At 39.1% G+C, this 18,106-nt stretch overlaps 1 protein-coding gene across 3 annotated transcripts; it reads left to right on the top strand.

The window, feature by feature from the left end:
• Window positions 1-293: 293 nt before the first annotated feature.
• Window positions 294-16,141, top strand: LOC107590521 (nucleosome assembly protein 1-like 1). Of its 3 annotated transcripts, XM_016279294.1 has the most exons (16): window positions 294-452; window positions 4,338-4,375; window positions 6,002-6,087; window positions 7,556-7,658; window positions 7,920-8,061; window positions 9,005-9,097; window positions 9,208-9,336; window positions 10,267-10,338; window positions 10,414-10,553; window positions 10,636-10,781; window positions 10,900-10,919; window positions 11,559-11,681; window positions 11,770-11,802; window positions 11,881-11,931; window positions 13,601-13,632; window positions 14,960-16,141. In XM_016279294.1, exons 2-15 carry the CDS (start codon window positions 4,359-4,361, stop codon window positions 13,604-13,606), a joined length of 1,161 nt encoding a protein of 386 aa, XP_016134780.1. In that variant the 5' UTR covers window positions 294-452; window positions 4,338-4,358; the 3' UTR covers window positions 13,607-13,632; window positions 14,960-16,141. The 3 variants fall into 3 exon arrangements, with proteins under 3 accessions (XP_016134780.1, XP_016134779.1, XP_016134778.1); XM_016279293.1 differs by lacking the exon at window positions 13,601-13,632 and having other exon boundaries at window positions 295-452; window positions 9,005-9,085; XM_016279292.1 differs by lacking the exon at window positions 13,601-13,632 and having other exon boundaries at window positions 295-452.
• Window positions 16,142-18,106: the final 1,965 nt, after the last annotated feature.

The following is an 18,106-nucleotide window of genomic DNA, read 5'->3' as shown; positions in this document are numbered from 1 at the left end:
CATAGATAGATAGATAGATGTTTTAGTTTTAAAATATTTCGATGCAAAAGCTTTGGCGGGAACCTCCACCCCTTGCCCGCGCTATAACAATGGCATTCCCCCCTAAACGATTTCCGGCAGCCCCTCCCTTTGCACTTGCCGTCGTCCTGGTGGCATATTTCAGACTCCTACTATGACCAAGGCGGCGCTCATGAATATTAATTAGCTAACGTGAAAGACGCTAACCAATGAGAATAGCCCGAGCAGCGCTGTGCGTGATTAATATTCATGAGTTCCGCCTTCGCCGTAGTAGGATTAGTGAACGCGCGACCTGTGTTACGTGCTGACGCCAGATGTATATGAGCGCACGCGGCGGGATCTCTTTCCCTTTTAGCGCCATCAGAGCGGGAGTCTCGCGCTGATCACTGCGCAGCAGCACCGCCTCAGACGGACCTCTACACATCGGGTTCTCGGTAAGAGCACATACCGCCGTGGGGCTGTTTATAAACCTCTTTTTGTGCACCCCAGAAGATAAACTAGTACTGAAGTCGAGATCTGACACGAACCGAGACCTCAGAATGGGATGTTTCAGTTAACGTTAGCTCGCGAGCTAACCGCTCAGTCAGTCAGCAGCCATCGAGACGGACTCCTCCATGATGGAGATGAAAATGGCTGGTCGATTTTTAAATATCGAATAAATTCAGGTTTAGCCGTTAAACAGACAAACCAAACTGGGGTTTTAATGTTTAAACGTTTGTTTGGTTGGTTACGATAGTTGGAAACGGGCCTATTTTCTCATGTTGGCAGGTTGGAGATGATCTGGCGGGTAACTTAACGGTTTTTTTATTTTGGTGTCTGATCACGTTGTCGGAAAAATAGGAAATAAACCGGTTTATTTAACTAATCAGTCGGTTATAGTGAGAATCTGACGTGGAGACGTAAATATGGCCCATGTTTGAGCGTAAGGATAAAATGATCTGGTGTCTTCACGCATGCTAACGCTAGTTTAAATTCAGTTTAGCATGCCGTTTTTCCTGATAAGCTTGACTCTGAAGCGCTTTGGTAATGTTGTCAGTCTGCTGTAGCTAGGATGGGTTGGTTATGAGGAGGCTGTGCTGCTAACGGGTTTAGCCGGTGGGTCTGTGGAGGAAACACGTGGTGATGTGGCCACTGCACTGACCCGTGGATCAAATCCAAGATCATTAACCCAGTTTAAGAGCTAAACAGCTGTTTTAGATGGTGGCTGTAGCAATGCCTGGACAGAGTTGGTTAGTTAGAGGTTTAATTCGTCACATCTGTGTGAAATGTGGCTGATGGGTTGCTCTTGTTGAACAGAATAAGGCTGTGTGATTGAAGGCAGCCAGTATTACCATATTTCATCCCATGTGTATTGTGTATTTCTCAGACTTATTTTTGTAAGTCATGTTACTGTCGTTGACGGACACCTTTCTTTCTTTTCTTTTTTTACGTTAGAGTTTGATAAATTTTAAAGGGGTGCTATTATGCTTTCACTTTTTCAACTTTAGTTAGTCTGTAATGTCGCTGCGGTTTGAGCATATAAAAAAAGATCTGCAAAGTTACAACGCTCAAAGTCCAATTCAAAAGGAGATATTTTATTTTACAGAAATTACTTTTAAAAACAACGAACGACTCGTTTGGACTACAACACATATTTTCAGGGATTTGTGATATCACAAATATCGACGAATGGGACGAGACCTGGTTGAGCTGCACTAGAGAATGCAGCGAGTGTTATCACTATGTCTGAGACACGCTAGCTTTGCCAAGGCAGATGAACTTGGAGTGGTTACAATCATCCGGGTTTAAATCGCGCTCAAATTGATTTGATTTTGATGCAATATTTACACTGAAGCTGGTAGGTGGCTATGGTAAGGGGCATGACATTTCCCGACCAGGCGCAGAGTGCTGCCAATCACAACACACACTGGACCAGCTCACCGACCACAGCATGCACTGGCCCAGCTCACCGATCACAGCACGCACTGGCCCAGCTCACCGACCGCAGCACGCACTGGCCCAGCTCACCGACCGCAGCACGCACTGGCCCAGCTCACCGACCGCAGCACGCACTGGCCCAGCTCACCGACCGCAGCACGCACTGGCCCAGCTCACCGACCGCAGCACGCACTGGCCCAGCTCACCGACCGCAGCACGCACTGGCCCAGCTCACCGATCACATTTTTTTCAAACAACCTAGTATCAGAGCCTTTTCTAGTACACCCCCAAAACAAAATCAAGACTTTGTAAAAGAGCATAATAGGATCCCTTTAATAGAAAAAAAATCTTTATAAATGTTGAAAATATTTATGTAAATAATAAACAAAATATATATTTAAAGGAAAATATAATAATTTTAGTAGTAGATATATTAATAAATTCTGGACTTTTTTTTTTGTTTACCTTCCAGTCACTTCTATGTTGGAAAGGCATAATCAAAACGTTGTTTTATCACAGAGATATTGCGTTATTTTCCCCAGAGTTGAAAATGAGAATGACTGACTGGTTAAGTTGAAAACTGTAAATATCAGTTGAACTTATTTTATGTCTATCTCTGCTTCCTTTGAACATTTTTCATGAATTGATGACAAAATTGGGCTTCTTGCGTTCATGTAAAACCGTTTTTTAGGTGTGGGAAAAGTCATGCACGTCTAGTCTACATTGTAGACCTGAAATTGCTATTGAGTGCAATCGTTATGTGAAAAAGTCACAACTGACTGGAATTGTAGGGGTGTGCAATATTGACAATTATATCTATATTTTCTGGGATTTTATCGATAATGATAATTAGACGATATTTTGCTGAGTGTGTTATTAAAACGTTGAATACTGATTTGAAATGATTTAAAACATGAAAAAAAGAAAAAGCCGAAATGTGAAATTAAAACCGCCAGCAGGTGGCAGCAAATCACTGTTAATAAGTGAGTCATTGCGATTGAACCGAATCATTTAAACGGTTGATTCATTCAGGAACGAAACACCGTCATGTTGCTCGGAGACACAAAACAGCGCTGTGGCTGTATTCGGAATGATTTTTGTTGGCGAAATAGAGCAAAAACAAGCAATATGGTGTCTAAAACGTAAGTCTCTTAATTAACTTATTGTTTATTGAATTCAATGTCACATTTGTAATCATGGTAATTTTGAGAAAAACGGCACTCTTCGTGTGAAATTGAGTAACTATGTGACGTGGTATAAATATATGCATTTTCTGCCTTCATGTCTTGAATTTGTGATCATTCTAAATGCATTATAATAGACTGAATCATGCAGTGAAAGAAAACACACTAAATGCGCACACGCACTAGTCTAGACTTCACGTAATGTATGCGTGCGCTCTGTAGGGATGTTTTGAATGATTTTTGCAAAATACTCGATAATGTCAAATCGCACATCGTTAAAACAACAATTACGATATCGCAGATGATATACATCGCACACCCCTACTGGAATGATGCTTGACAGAGTCTTGGAAATGTGTTTGTCATAAGGTTTGGGAAGCCTAAAGAGGTTTTAACAAGTGAATTGAACCTTGCTCCCAGGTCAGCTAGATTTTGTAAGGTTTAAAGGCTTGCCTTCAGCTTTCACTGCTGAAAAATGGTTATCAGAGTCTAGAGGAAATGTGCCAGGAACTTTGTCCCGGTTTTGTGACGTCTTGTTGTGAAATGAGATGATCTGATGCTGCCATGGTTTTGGAAACTCTCGTATGTCTGTAATGACAGGTTTCAGCTGATCTTGACGCAGACAGAAAGCGGAAGAGATTAACCTTCAAATCTGTCAAGAATGGATGCTGCCAGGGCAACGTCAGGTCTTCATGTTATCGATCTCCTACAGGCGGAGACCAGAGTAGGCTGAGAACATTCTGTCTGTAGCAATCAGCTTGTGAATAAATGAAGTTGCTCGCTCTTGCCGCTGGAGGTCTGGATGTGGGCGTCTGAGCCCGTGTTTGATCCGACTGTGCGTTGGAGTTTGCACGTATGCAGGTCGGGCCCTGACAAATGGATCCAGTCAGATTCAGAGCTGAAGATAGTGGTTCACACCTTTTGATTTTTATAGCTAATCTATCCCGTAAAAACCCCAGGGGTTGAATTTCTATTCTACCACTGAAGCTTTCTATCACAAGGATGGCAGTGTACATGTTTCAATACATTTGCACCATCAAAATGATATATCTGGATGCTTCTGTTATGCATCTAAATAGTTAAACTTTTGTATATTGGCTGCCTGAATCATCCTAATACACTCACCTGACCAGCAAGACCATCAGCGACTGAATTTAGCTTGAGGCTGTTGAACATAATGGACACTATTAACATTTTCCTATCTGATTTTTCCTCTAGGAAACAAAACGGTGAAACAACATGGCAGATCTTGACAAGTAAGTGCATGTTTGCCTATTAAAGGTTTTATTTCTGACTGTCAGTAAAATAATCTCGTTTGACAGCTTGTTGGATTGGCGGCCCTTGACATTCCCAGCTAAAATTGCTTTATGCCTGTTGTTTGTGTGGGAAATGGTGCATTAACGCCCCTTTTTGCTGATTTTTGATTAGCCCTCACATGACCAGTGAACTCATCTAAACACCCCAATCCGGTCCTAACCTCTTTCCTCCCTGTGAGAGATGACCTAGGGCCAGCAACACATCGTCTGCATGCTTTCACGCTCTGTGTGGTATCCCAAGCGTCTGTGCTATGCCAAACACATGTTTGCAACTCTACAACCCTAGTTCACTCACTTAACACTTGTGACACGAACAATACACCAGTTGCTCACCACAGGAACTTCCTGTCTTTTAAGAGCGCCGTAGATGTGATACTGTTTCACATGCACCTGCATTTTCAGCCAAAATGACAACTGAGGTGTTTTTACACCAAGTTAAAGCTGCTCTGCCTGCTCACAATTTAGTGTTAAGATGCAAAGCTGCATAGAAGCCAGACTAAATTATGCCTGCTCAGCCCCTAGTATCAAAGTATACATGTAATTGCTGTGTGAATGCATTTAAAGGCACAATATGTAATTTTCGCCGCTAGAGGGCACATATGCAAAATAGACCAAGGCGTAGTTTGATGACGCTGTGACTGAGTGTGGAATCATGGGAGTTCTGGTCTTCATCACCACAGCTGATGCAATCCGACGGGACTCGGGCAGAAATCATGTTCATGGATGAGCTGATGATTTATTAACGTAGTAGAATGAAGCAGGGTGAGGCTGAAAGCCGTCGAAGCGAAACGAGGCCGCTGAACGAGCGCGACACACGGCTGGAAAGCAGCAGAGCTTTTATTATGCCACAGTCGACCGCTTCCGCTGCTTCCGGTCGTGTGTATGTGGGGTAAAGCAGTTCTGTTTTATCATACTAGATGCATTTGAAAGTTATTTTATAATGCTACTGTGCGCGGTCGTCACCGGTCTATTAAAACGCAGAACATATTAAAGCGTTTTTGGTGTTTCCATGTTTTCTACAAAACCAGAAATCGAGAGGTTAGGACGTCATTGGCAGGCGACACAATGACACTATGGACACGCTCGGTGTCACTAGTTAAAATAGCTTATTTTTCTGGATTTAAACATTCTTCGAAACATTTGGGATAATGTAAGGACACAAGTCAGCAAATTATGTAACTGTTCTAGTAGTTTTTGGATATTTTATTTAAAATATCTTCCATATTGTGCCTTTAAGCCACCACTGAGCAGCATTAAACTGTGTGTATTGACACTTTAATGCCATTTCTGAAGCGCTTCTGTGCCGCCTTTGCGGTATAAATTTGTCAGTGGATGTACAACTTTTAACGCTGTAGATAAAAGATTAAATGCATGATAGACGGTCTAAGAGAAAGTTGTTTTCTGTGCCAAGCTCTTATCTTCAAAGAAGGAAATGCTGATTCCTCTTGACCACTTTTAAAAGATTATTTAGAAGAAAGTCATGTTAACATTGGTAAAAGCGAATGGAGACACAATTAAGAGCTGGTTGGGTAAATGTTTAATTTCTGATTGTGTGTGTATCTGCAGTAAAGACCAGACTGAAATAGACCCAGCAGATATGGAGGATGTTGAAGAGGTGGAGGAAGAGGAAACTGGGGAAGACAACAGTAAAGGTATGACTATGGACTCTTCCATGCTTCCCCCCCCCCCTTCTCATTTCCCGTGTGAACGAGGTTGACCAGTAGTTGGTTTTGCCAATACTAAATATGGCCAATAACAAGGGAATCGCATGTAATATGAATGAAAACCTTCCACTTAATGTAAAATGGTACTGAACTTCATTGCAGAATTAACAATAATAACTTAACCATGAGAATATTTTGTAATTAAATTAAAATACAAAATTAATTTTTTGGTCATATGAAATATAAATGTACAAGAAATGGTAAGGGGAAAAATAGGATGTAAAATCATCATAGGTTGCAGTGATTTCTGATTCGTGAAACCATAAAGCTTATTCAAAAACTGATAAAACAGCATTGTTTGATCACTAAAGATGTTAAATGCTAAGTAGATACCAGTGGCCACTCAAACTCAAATTTCTTTTAGCAAGTTTCTTGAAACAAACTGATTGGCTAAAATGAATGAGATTTCCCAGCACTCCCTCCATCAGTGAGCTTATAGTGTGTTTTTTACTGTCTAGAGTAGGATTCCTCAAATCTTGCCCTGGAGGGCCACTGCGCTACAGAGTTTAGCTCCAACCCTACTCAAACTCACCTACCTGTGATTTTCTAATGATCCTGAAGACATTGATTAGCATGCTCAGGTGTGTTTGATTAGGGTTAGAGCTAAACTCTGCAGGAAAGTGGATTCCGTGGGCCAGATTTGAGGATCCCTGGTCTAGAGTCTCTTTGCTCTGATTTTCTTCACTAGGCAGCTGTGGATTCTGGATTCTTATTGCTGACTATCATTAGGAAAAGGCTATGCACACGTTTGCACTGGCACTTTTCGTGTTGGGTAACAGGATATCAGTCCGTAACCTCAGTGACCTCCGCTGTGTTTAGGCAGAACCACAAGTATTCGATTCGTGCTCGCTCTTTAAAGATTGCTTCAGGCACGCTGACCTTGCCTTTGTTTGCTACGGTTTATTTTTGGGATGAAAATGGCATCTTTTTTTGACCCTTGGTGAAGAAGGTGCCCTAGATCTGAGAGACGCATTACAGGGTTGAGGATTAAAAAAATAATAATAAAATATTTTTTTTTTAGGTATTACATTTTTAATAGATTCAAAAAAATTTTTTACAAGTTTTTATAATTTCTTTGGAATTTGTTTTCATATTTTTTTATTACTGTTTTTTTTAGATTTGTTTTTATATTAGCACATTATTTTCTTTTTTTATTGTTTGTTATATTGGCTGTTTCTTTTCTTTTACTTCTATAGATAATGAGTTGTCCATATTGTAGGTAATCATGATTAAATTTCAATTGAAAGTACTTTACTGGCATGATTAAGTTGTCTGGATAATATAGATATCAGTCTCCGTCTTTCGTCATTCTTTGGTACTTCTGTGATACTAAGTGTAATTTGTCATGCTTCCTGATGTGACTGTCAGGTGATGGTTGTGTTCGCTCTGATTTTAGCACGTCAGCTGACGATGCAGATGATGCAGAACCCTCAGATTCTTGCGGCGCTGCAGGAGAGGTTGGATGGGCTCGTGGGATCTCCCTCAGGGTACATGGAGAGGTACGTGCCCACGCAGAGCACAACTTCAAATAGCCCCTTTGTTTCCCATTGGCTGCATCTAATTTCCCTACTTTGCCAACACCGACTGAATTAAATGTTTCTAAATTTGGCACAGTCCTGTTCCCTGATTTCTTTTCTGCCAACCAAATGTCAAGCGTCTCTTTTTACTCACTCCATACAAAACGATGATACTGAGTCATTCATGAATCATCAGCAGTGTGTCATTTGCACCGTGTGACGTTGTGTGTGGTGTCTGCGCAGTTTACCAAAGGTGGTGAAGAGACGCGTCAATGCCCTTAAGAACCTCCAGGTCAAATGCGCCCACATCGAAGCAAAGTTCTATGAAGAAGTGCACGAACTGGAGCGAAAATACGCCGCTTTGTATCAGCCCCTCTTTGACAAGGTGAGATTTAAAAACTGATGCTTTTCTTTGTCCTCCAGAATGAGATACAGTGGGGTTGTTCTTTGAAAAGGTGCGGTTTAAGATGAAACGACTGCTGTGTGCTAGAAGGCGAGTGGTACAGTGCGTTAAAGCGGTTATATTGACCTGCTGCTTCAGCGTTTCCAACTGCAGCAAACACCAAGTGGTCAATCAAGGACACTAGAGGCAAACAGCAGCCAGAGAGATGTCTTACAGAAAATAAAACCTGAGCTGTAGCTGTTTATCCTCTCTTGTAGCTCTCGCTCGGGCTCCCAGTGGAACAGTTATGTCTGAGAGGCTCAATTAAAAGTTGGGGTCCTTCAAAATAAAACTTAAAACAAGTTTGCTGGCTTTAAGTCTTACAGTACAAATGTATTCTTGTCAGCATAAAGTCTAGTCCATGTTGCAGTTTAATCTGGCCAAGAACTGAGCACTTGGGCAATGTTATTTTACTCAGTGAGATGCTGTTATAGTTTTTAATATTTTGAATAAGACTACTTGTTTTCTGCTTTAATTTTAGTGTGTGCGTGTACACACACACACACACACATATATGCATATCTTGTTTTAGTACTTAAACTTATTTTAAGTTAGTTGCTAAGGCAAAATTTTCTTTGAGGTTTTGATCATTCTTTATAAATTAATTGTTTTAGTAAATGTTTTAATTTAATATTATAATTAATATTCTTTCAGTTTTTTATGCATTTAATTTAATTGTATTCCAAGTAATTGTTAATGTGTATTTTTCTTAGTAATTAACTTTAATTTTAATTTTTTTGCTAATGACAAAAACCCTGCTTAGACGTAATGATTCGGCTGATTTTCAGTGAGTCTATTTTAGTTGGTTTAAATCACTATATTTAAGTAGGTTAGTTTTGATTTCTAAAAATGCCTCAGATTAATGTGAAAAACTGTCTGTCTTCAGCGGAGTGAAATCGTGAGAGCAGCATACGAACCCACAGATGAAGAGTGTGAGTGGAAACCAGATGAAGAGGAAGAGCTGACAGTAAGTAAGCAGGTACAGGTGATCCATACCTGCATGCTCTTCAAATACCACCTCATTTATATAGTGTTACATAATATACGGTGGTCAGTCATAGCTTGACTCTATATCTTTGTCTTCACCAGGAGGAAATGAAGGAAAAGGCCAAAGTGGAGGAAGAGAAGAAAGACGAGGAGAAGGAAGACCCTAAAGGAATCCCTGAGTTCTGGCTCACAGTTTTCAAGAACGTCGACCTTCTCAGCGAAATGTTGCAGGTAGGGAGAAAACAGCCAAACGCGGGCACACGAGGGAACGATTGTGAGTGTAGTGGTGTTCAAAAGCAGGTCATGGGTATTTACAGCAGGAGATTTCTCTTTGCAAAGTGTCCTTACTGCCATCTTGTGGTTCAAAAGTGTCCCTTGCATCCTTTTTTAGCTGAAGAAACGGGCATAGTGAAGCTATTTGCATCTAACTTTAATAATGCAACTCTTGTTCGGTTTTACTCAGAATTTAATGTGTAATTTGATTGGGAAATGAAAGCTGGGCTGTTTAATGTCACTTACATTTTTGATAAATATAATTTTCTTTAGAACAGATGTCCAAACTTACACGGGGCCAAAAATCAAACTTGATTAAAGGCTGTAGGCCAAAAGTAAATGTTACATTATATCAATATATATATGTTTACAATTTTTTTTATTATATATATATATTCGTTTTTTTTTTTTTATCATTTGTCATTTTAATTATAGAATTTAACTATTTAATTTAAATTATTTTTTTTTTACATTTGAATTCCAAAATATTAATTAAAAATGAAGATGTGTATATATCATGGCCAAAATGTATATTAATTATATTATATCAATGTATTAAATATATTTAATTAAATGAATTACATTTTCTTAAATTTATATAATTTAATTATAAAAGTTTAATTATGTATGTATGCATGTGTGTGTATATAGTTTTTGTTTTATAGTTAGTTGCATTTAAATGCAAAAACGTTCTGCCCCCCCCCCTTTCCCCTCTGTTTTTTGTGATATCAATTATAATTCATTAGAAATGAAGATATGCTTCAATGGCATGTGGGCCCTGGTTTGGACGTCTCTGCTTTTGAATAATGTGCATTTTTATTTAAGGATATTTATGGAATTGATTTTGGTATTTGGAAGTATTTCATTTATTTTATTTTTCCTGTCCAGGAACATGATGAACCAATCCTTAAGCACTTACAAGACATTAAAGTCAAATTCTCCGATGCGGGCCAGCCAATGGTGAGTCTGATATGTCTTTGTCTCCTATCTGATGTCTTAACCTCACAGTTTACTCACAGTTTGGTCTCTTTTCAGAGTTTCACATTAGAGTTCCACTTTGAGCCCAATGATTTCTTCACAAACACAGTCCTGACAAAGACCTACAAAATGAGGTCTGAGCCAGACGAGTCGGATCCCTTCTCTTTCGACGGCCCAGAGATCATGGGCTGCACAGGGTACGGCTCAACATCCGACTTTCGCTCTGCCTGTTAGCTTTGATGACGTTTGTTACATTAGAGGCTGACTGTGTGTTTTTAGGTGCACGATCGAATGGAATAAGGGCAAGAACATCACATTGAAAACCATTAAGAAGAAACAGAAACATAAGGGACGTGGCACAGTCAGGACGGTCACAAAGACGGTCCCCAATGATTCATTCTTCAATTTCTTCTCTCCACCTGAAGGTAGAAAACCCTCAAACCTGCCACATCACTGATTATAATCCCTACGACACATTTACATCATTATAGGAGCTAATCAAAGAATAGCATTTGCTGATCATAAGCTTTCTTTTCGTTACAGTTCCAGAAAGCGGCGAAATGGTGAGTAACTCATTTTATTCCAGGCCATGAACTTTGTCACTTTAATCTAAATTTGGATATGCATGACCAGGACCTAAAACAAATTGGGCAAACAATTGATTTTTATTATTATTGATGTTTAATAATAATATGATTATTAATTATTATTTATTTTTAAAAATCACTTATTTATACAGTCAATATAAATAATAATTATAATTATTTTATATAACAGTACAATTACAATGCTAATATTTATGGTTGGGGTTTTTTCCTTGGCTTTCAAGTGTTAAACCATAGAGCTTTTATTTTGACTGAACTTTTGAAATGCTTCTCTTGTTGAAAACAGATTTATAAACGCTTCTCATTCCAAGTTTGGCTCATGTTGCATTATTCAAGTTAATCTGATAATCGCACTAAACCATATCGTGTTCTCATGCTTTGTTAGAATTAATAAAAGAAGTTACCAGCCAACTGGCGAGTAACGGTTTCATACACTTGCTGTTTTTTACTCTCATTTGGTGCTTGGTGAGTGTTAGTTTTAGGCGCTGTGCGTGACCGCTATATCAGCTTGGTGAATGACCTGATGTTTTGGTTAGTAACCGTGAAGTCTCATGGTTGTAGATGAGTGTCTGATGGTTTGTTTTTGTGGCTGTTCAGGACGAGGACTCGGAGGCCGTGTTAGCAGCAGACTTTGAGATCGGTCACTTCATCCGCGAGCGTATCGTGCCCAGAGCGGTGCTGTACTTCACCGGCGAGGCCATCGAGGATGATGACGATGATGTGAGTGAACGGCACACATTCTCTGTCATGAAGTAAAGCCATGCTTTATTTCCAAACGTCTGATCGATGTTTCTGTTGTTTTTTTTAGTATGATGAGGAGGGTGAGGAAGCCGACGATGAGGTTAGTCGTCTTCTGTTTGTCTGTTTTTATCAGCGTTATTCCCCTGCATGTTTGTAAACGGACATTTGTAATTGGCAGGAGGGTGAAGAGGAGGCAGACGAGGAGAACGATCCTGACTATGAGCCCAAGGTAAGAGTCCAGACGTCCACTGATGCTCCTTACAGCAGGCTGATACTGAGATCTCAACATACAGAATACATACTGTCACCTCCACTCATGCATCTCTGCCTCACTCGCCCTCAAACGCTGATTCTCCTGGCAAAAAAACAAGTTCTTTAGGATTTATTAACTTCTGCTTTATTTAATGTCATCTTTGGTCCATTCGAGAGAGAAATCCGAATGAGAACAGATAATTTTTTGCCGAGTAGATAAATGACGCAGTGTTTGCAGCATCTCTGTGAACATCAGACCTTTAACCGTGATTTATAAATACTACAGTCCAGTTCTGTGGTTATTTTTGTTCTTCCGCTCTAAAACTACTGCATCTAAAGCGACAGCATTGAATATATGCTGCCAAACAAAGGTCAATATTGAATCTGAGCATAGTTAAGTAATGCATTAGTACGTTCTCCAAGGGGTCAAGTTTCAGGATGGGAATGCTAATGGATGCTTTTCCAAGGCATTATTGACCTTGTTCGTTTGCTAGGGCTGCACGATTGGTGATTGAGAGGTTTGTTGTGCTTGCTTGTTGGGTTGCACAATTTTTGTCGTCTATATATCAGTATGGTTATGTAGTAGTAATAATAATGATGATACTCTTAATGAAAATATAGAAATTAAATGAACAAAATATTACTTCACTGTTAAATTAAAAAATTGAGTTTCAGAAATATATTCTTAAATGCTCAATTTAATATTACAGTGAAATAATGCAATAGTAATAACAATGGTCATGTTTTTTCATATTTTCTTTAAAAATAAAAAATATAAAAATGAATTACAAAGTATTGCTATTGTAATATTTCACTGTAAAATAAAAAATGTAGTATTTAAGACATAAATCCGTTTAATTTTAAAGTGAGATTACAATAGTAATATTTTATTGAACAAAATCAGTGTAAAATTAAATGAACCGTGTTACTTTTGTAATTTCGCTGTCAAATTAAAAATTATGAATGTAATATTTTTGAACTGTAAAGTTACAATACTAATATCATAAAAAATATAAAAATGAATTACAAAGTATTGCTATTGTAATATTTCACTGTAAAATAAAAAATGTAGTATTTAAGACATAAATCCGTTTAATTTTAAAGTGAGATTACAATAGTAATATTTTATTTAACAAAATCAGTGTAAAATTAAATGAACCGTGTTACTTTTGTAATTTCGCTGTCAAATTAAAAATTATGAATAATATTTTTGAACTGTAAAGTTACAATACTAATATTTGTCTTAAATTTTTCATTTTCAAACTCTTCACTCTGAAACATGCAGCACATTTAATTTAATCGCATGTCGCAATTTTGATTATTCGTGCAGCTCTACCTGCTTGGCTTGAGTTGAAAATATTATTATTTGAAATGAAACACTTAATTGTTCAACCAAATCGCTGTTCTGGATGAGACTGAAGCATCGCTGCAGGATTATCTTCTTGGCACCGGAGGTGTTTTTCATGAACATCTGTCTACAGCATGCCAGTCTCATCGTTTCTGAAAGCATGGACTTGACTAATCAAACAGAATTAGAGTAGGAAAATATTGTCTCTTGTAAGTGACGACATAATTAACATGTTAGCATTTCAAGCACTTTGGCACCTCTCTAAATTTGAGTTCCTCTCTAAATTTCTCCTCACTAGGTGTAAGTGATGTCTGTAGTAACCCTGCCCTGGTAGGTAACGCTCATGAATTAATGTGACCCTCCTGTTTTGTTACTGACCACTAACACGCTCCGCTTTTGTGCTTGGTTTCCTCTCTTTAACCATTGTGAGTTGCCATTAGCATCTGTATTGCTTCTGTATGTTGAAGCATCCGGTTTGCTCTCCAAATTAAACCCCAGTTTGACTTGTTCCCCCTGGAGTCTTTTCACGCTGAGGGTGGAAAAGACCGGCTGTGCTCGTGCTGTCATGCCATTGGTGGAACCCAGTGTCAGTCATAGCTGTGCCATTCCTAGGGCCTTATGAAGCCCTTTCTTTCTTTCTTTTTTCAGTTTTTATTTATCTGGATTGTTTCAGTGGTTAAATTATATTTTAGTAATCAAAAATGAAGAATTTGAGTTGAACAAATTCAATTTTTAGCCTATAAAATCCATTTTTATTTCTCAAATTAAATTTTTTGCCAAATTCTGTTTTGTTTTTGTATTTTGTTTTAAGCTCTGGATTCTGTTTTAGTAGTTAAATTTATATTTTAGTTATCAAAAATCATGTATAGTTAATTAGTCAAAGTTTTCAGTTTCTTAAGTTTTAACAAATTATGTTTTAGGGCCTCATGAAATCCATCAAGTTTATTTAGTAATTAAAAAGCACGTCTAATTATTTGAAATCATGAATCTTATGCAATTTAACAATTTATTAAGTTTAACAAATATTTTAGGGCCTTAGCGCAACTTAGTGCAGTTTGGGGAAAATTGTAATGTTTAATTTCTTTTATTATGAAAATAAAATTTTGCATTGAAAAAAAAATAGATTTTTGTTTGTATATGCCGTCAATCATAGTTCTTAGATTGAAAGTCGGAATCTGTAAAAATCAGAATCGCAATCGGTGCATCTCCAATATGTGTGTGTGTATATATCTTATATAAAATTAATACAAAAGTATATTTTAACATGATGAAATCTTACTTTTAATACTTGCGTACATTAGTAAAAGTATTTTTTTAGATAGGAGTACTTGATGCGATCCGTGTACTTTGTCTACCACTGTAACTTTGAGAAGTGCTGGTCAAAGGTTGTGCAGGCCTTTGAGTTTGTGTGTGTGTGTGTGATTTATAGTTTTATCAGATTAAACCGTAAAATGCTTGAAGTTATACTGTAAATTCCACTTATGACTAAGTTCCGCAGTTTCTTCATCACAGAAATCATAGGGCCCTAAGACCCTTAATTAGTGGCCGTGTGATAGGATTGGCTGAAATGTGTACGGACCCAGAGCCTGAGCTGTTTTTACACTCGAAATGCATTTTGTGTAGATAACTAACAGGTCGTCCTCTTGGTGTTTTACAGAAGGATGCCAACCCTCCAGAGGAGTGCAAACAGCAGTGATGGTGTCGCCGCCACCTTCAGGATCCCCTACACTGTAACGGCTTCAAACAAACATAGTTACTTACCGCCTTACAATGTTTTGTATTTTTCTTGGTAGAAATAATTGAAAAATAAAGGGTTTCGAGATTTTTGTTACAAAAAAAGAAAAAAAACAACTTATCTATCGAGAGCCGTGGCTCATGACGCATAGTATTTTACTAGACCGGTTTCTTTCGTTTTCCTTTTTCTCTGTAAAAATAGTTAGAATGCAGAAAATCCCTCGAAGCATGACACTCGTTTCTTCTCCGCTAAACTAGTTGGGTTCTCGTGAAGTCTTTTGTATTGCTCTTAGACAACAGCTGGGGAAAGACGGTTTACAGGAGAAGCGTCCAGAGAGATTCATTCGGTTAACATTCCACAAAAACGTCACTATTTTCAGTTCGGAGGTCGTTTAAAGCTCGGTGGTGACTGATGTACATTCCACATCCATTCAGTCGACGCTCTGCTGCATGACTCGTTTCTTTTCTATGAGCACTTTGTATTTTCGTCATGTATCGGTAGCGTTTTTTTCTCATCGATTCAACCAATGCTTCACTTTCAACTGGCTTGCCGTTATTCAGGTGGGTTCTCTGCTTCACGCGTCCCGGAATGCACTTACAACGATCCAAGCGACCTCATTAGAAGATTAGACTTTGAACAAGAGAACCTGATTGGAGGAGCCAGTTTAGTTAGTCTCTGATTGGCTGGTTTCTGAGCTCGGCCGTGAGTGATGTTTGTGGTGAAACGCCACCTCTGTTTGGCAGGCCTATCACTGTGAAGGTGTGTGTGTGTGTGTGTTCAGAGGAAGGTAGTCTTCGTCTCCTCTCACTCGTAGCGCAGCCCAGCAGGTCTGAAGCAGATAGAGCAAGATTTTCACCCAGAAATCCCTCAAACGCCGCAGTATCCCGTGTCTCGTAGCCCGGCTCTGTGCTCACGTGTGGAGCAGGGCGTTCGGGTCATCGGTCGGTAGGTTAGTTAGTTGTGTCTGAGCGGTTGAAGCAGCAGGGGTCTTTCTGGTTCCCCTCAGCAGCTGTTGTCAAAGCAAAATGCCATGCTACAAAATACTAATGTACTCAATAACTGTACGTGGATGTATATTCATGAAAAATAAATTGGTAAAATGTGCAAGCCTTGGTCGGTCTCATTCTGTTCAAGTGTAAAGCTTATTAGTTAAGGTTGTAATTTAAGCATCAGTTTTATGATTGCTTGTCAATAGGTAAATATTTGTAATGATTCAATGGCTCCACTAGGCGGCACCGTTGAGTTTAAGTTGCTTATTAAATTTGACCACTCAAATGATACATTTTGATTTAATTTAATAAAGTGCAACCATTTTTTGAGTGATGAAATGGGTCTGTTACTCATTCCAAAAGATGGAGTTTAAAGATTAAATGTGTAATTGGTTTATATCATTAAATGTTGCTAAAAGTAACGATCATCTCAGTTGGTGAAAATTTGTGATGGAAGAGGAAAATAATGGATGAATTACAAGAAAAAAATTATATTGCACTTGTCTAATGATTTTATTATTTGTATTGCGGACTCGTGACAGCATGCAATAGTTAATTTGAATCATAAACGTGTTAAATTAGGAGTTTTATATCGAATCTTGTTAATATATTACCAATGTTGTATTAAGTTTTTATTTGTAATTAGAATCTTATTTTATATATTTTAATTTTACTAAAGAATTTTAGTAATTTTGTTTTCGTTTTTTTTAGTCGGTGTATTCGATTTTTTTTATGGTTTTAGTTCTGGATTTAGTTATAATAATCCTAATGAGTGCATATTGTAAAAGTTTATAACAAATTTTTTTTAATTGTCATTTAATATTTATATTAACTATTTAAATCTGAAGAGGAATATTTTAATGCTAGTTTGTTTCAAATAGTTGAAACATTGTATTTTAATGACATAATACTATTGTAATATTTAATGTAGCATTTCTCTTTCCAAATGTTTTAAATGTTCACCTTAAATGACAATCTATTTTCGAATGAGACCGATTCCTAAAAATGCTTCCTGTAGCCTAGGTATAGGCGCCTTATTTGGTTTTCTGAGACTGTCCGTGATGAACTTGAGTGAGTGTGTGTGTGTGTGTATATGTGTGTGTGCTGATGTTACCGAGTTGCGTGCATGCAGTGGGCGGTCCCCGCGTGAGAGAAAACCCCCGCGCGCGCTCAGTCCCGATCATCACAGTCCTCGCAGACTAGGGACTTCCATCCGTCCACCCAGCCACCCTCATCCCCAAACCCGAACCCGGGGCGTTTGATGCGCGATCGGAGGCGATGCTGGAGTCCGGCGGCGGCGCGCGCGTGCTGAAGGAGGGCGTGCTGGAGAAGCGCAGCGACGGGCTGCTGCAGCTGTGGAAGAAGAAGCGCTGCGTGCTGACCGAGGACGGACTGATGCTTCACCCACCCAAACACCACCACCAGCACCACCACGACACCGGCTGCAAGGTGAAGGAGCTGCACTTCGCCAACATGAAGACGGTGGACTGCGTGGAGCGCAAGGGCAAGTACGTGTACTTCACGGTGGTGATGTCCGAGGGCCGAGAGATCGACTTCAGGTGCCCGCAGGACGAGGGCTGGAACGCGGAGATCACGCTGCAGATGGTCCAGTACAAGAACCGCCAGGCGATCCTGGCCGTCAAGTCCAGCCGGCAGAAGCAGCAGCTGCTCGTGGTCTCCGCGCAGAAGATGCTCCGAAACGCGCAGTAGGCGCTTTGTATTAGTGTCGCCTTGTGCACTTGGACGCGCGCACGGACGCTGAATGAATAACCTCCGGGAATATCTCCTCCGAGACTGAACGGGGGCTCGGGGCAAGTTGTCACAGTGACGTTCAGAGTCAAAAGTCCTTTAGCACGAACGCTCGTATTGTCTAGCAGTGGTCATGCGTGATGCTTTAAAACACATAGTTCAAAGCAGACTTAAATTGGAATGGGTTTTGTGAATTCTGCCCTCCAAAAGAGAAGTGTAATGATTTTTTTTTGTGTAGTAGACATTTGGTGAACTGTAAAACCATGGGATTTATTAAGGTAAGAGTCATAAATATAGAAGGTGATTTCAGATAAATTGGGGGAAATGTCCC

This window comes from Sinocyclocheilus grahami, unplaced genomic scaffold (assembly GCF_001515645.1).
Source record: "Sinocyclocheilus grahami isolate Dianchi unplaced genomic scaffold, SAMN03320097.WGS_v1.1 scaffold129.1, whole genome shotgun sequence".
Lineage (NCBI taxonomy): Eukaryota > Metazoa > Chordata > Actinopteri > Cypriniformes > Cyprinidae > Sinocyclocheilus > Sinocyclocheilus grahami.
Note: the sequence above shows the minus strand (reverse complement) of the source record. Positions and strands in the feature narration are given on the sequence as shown.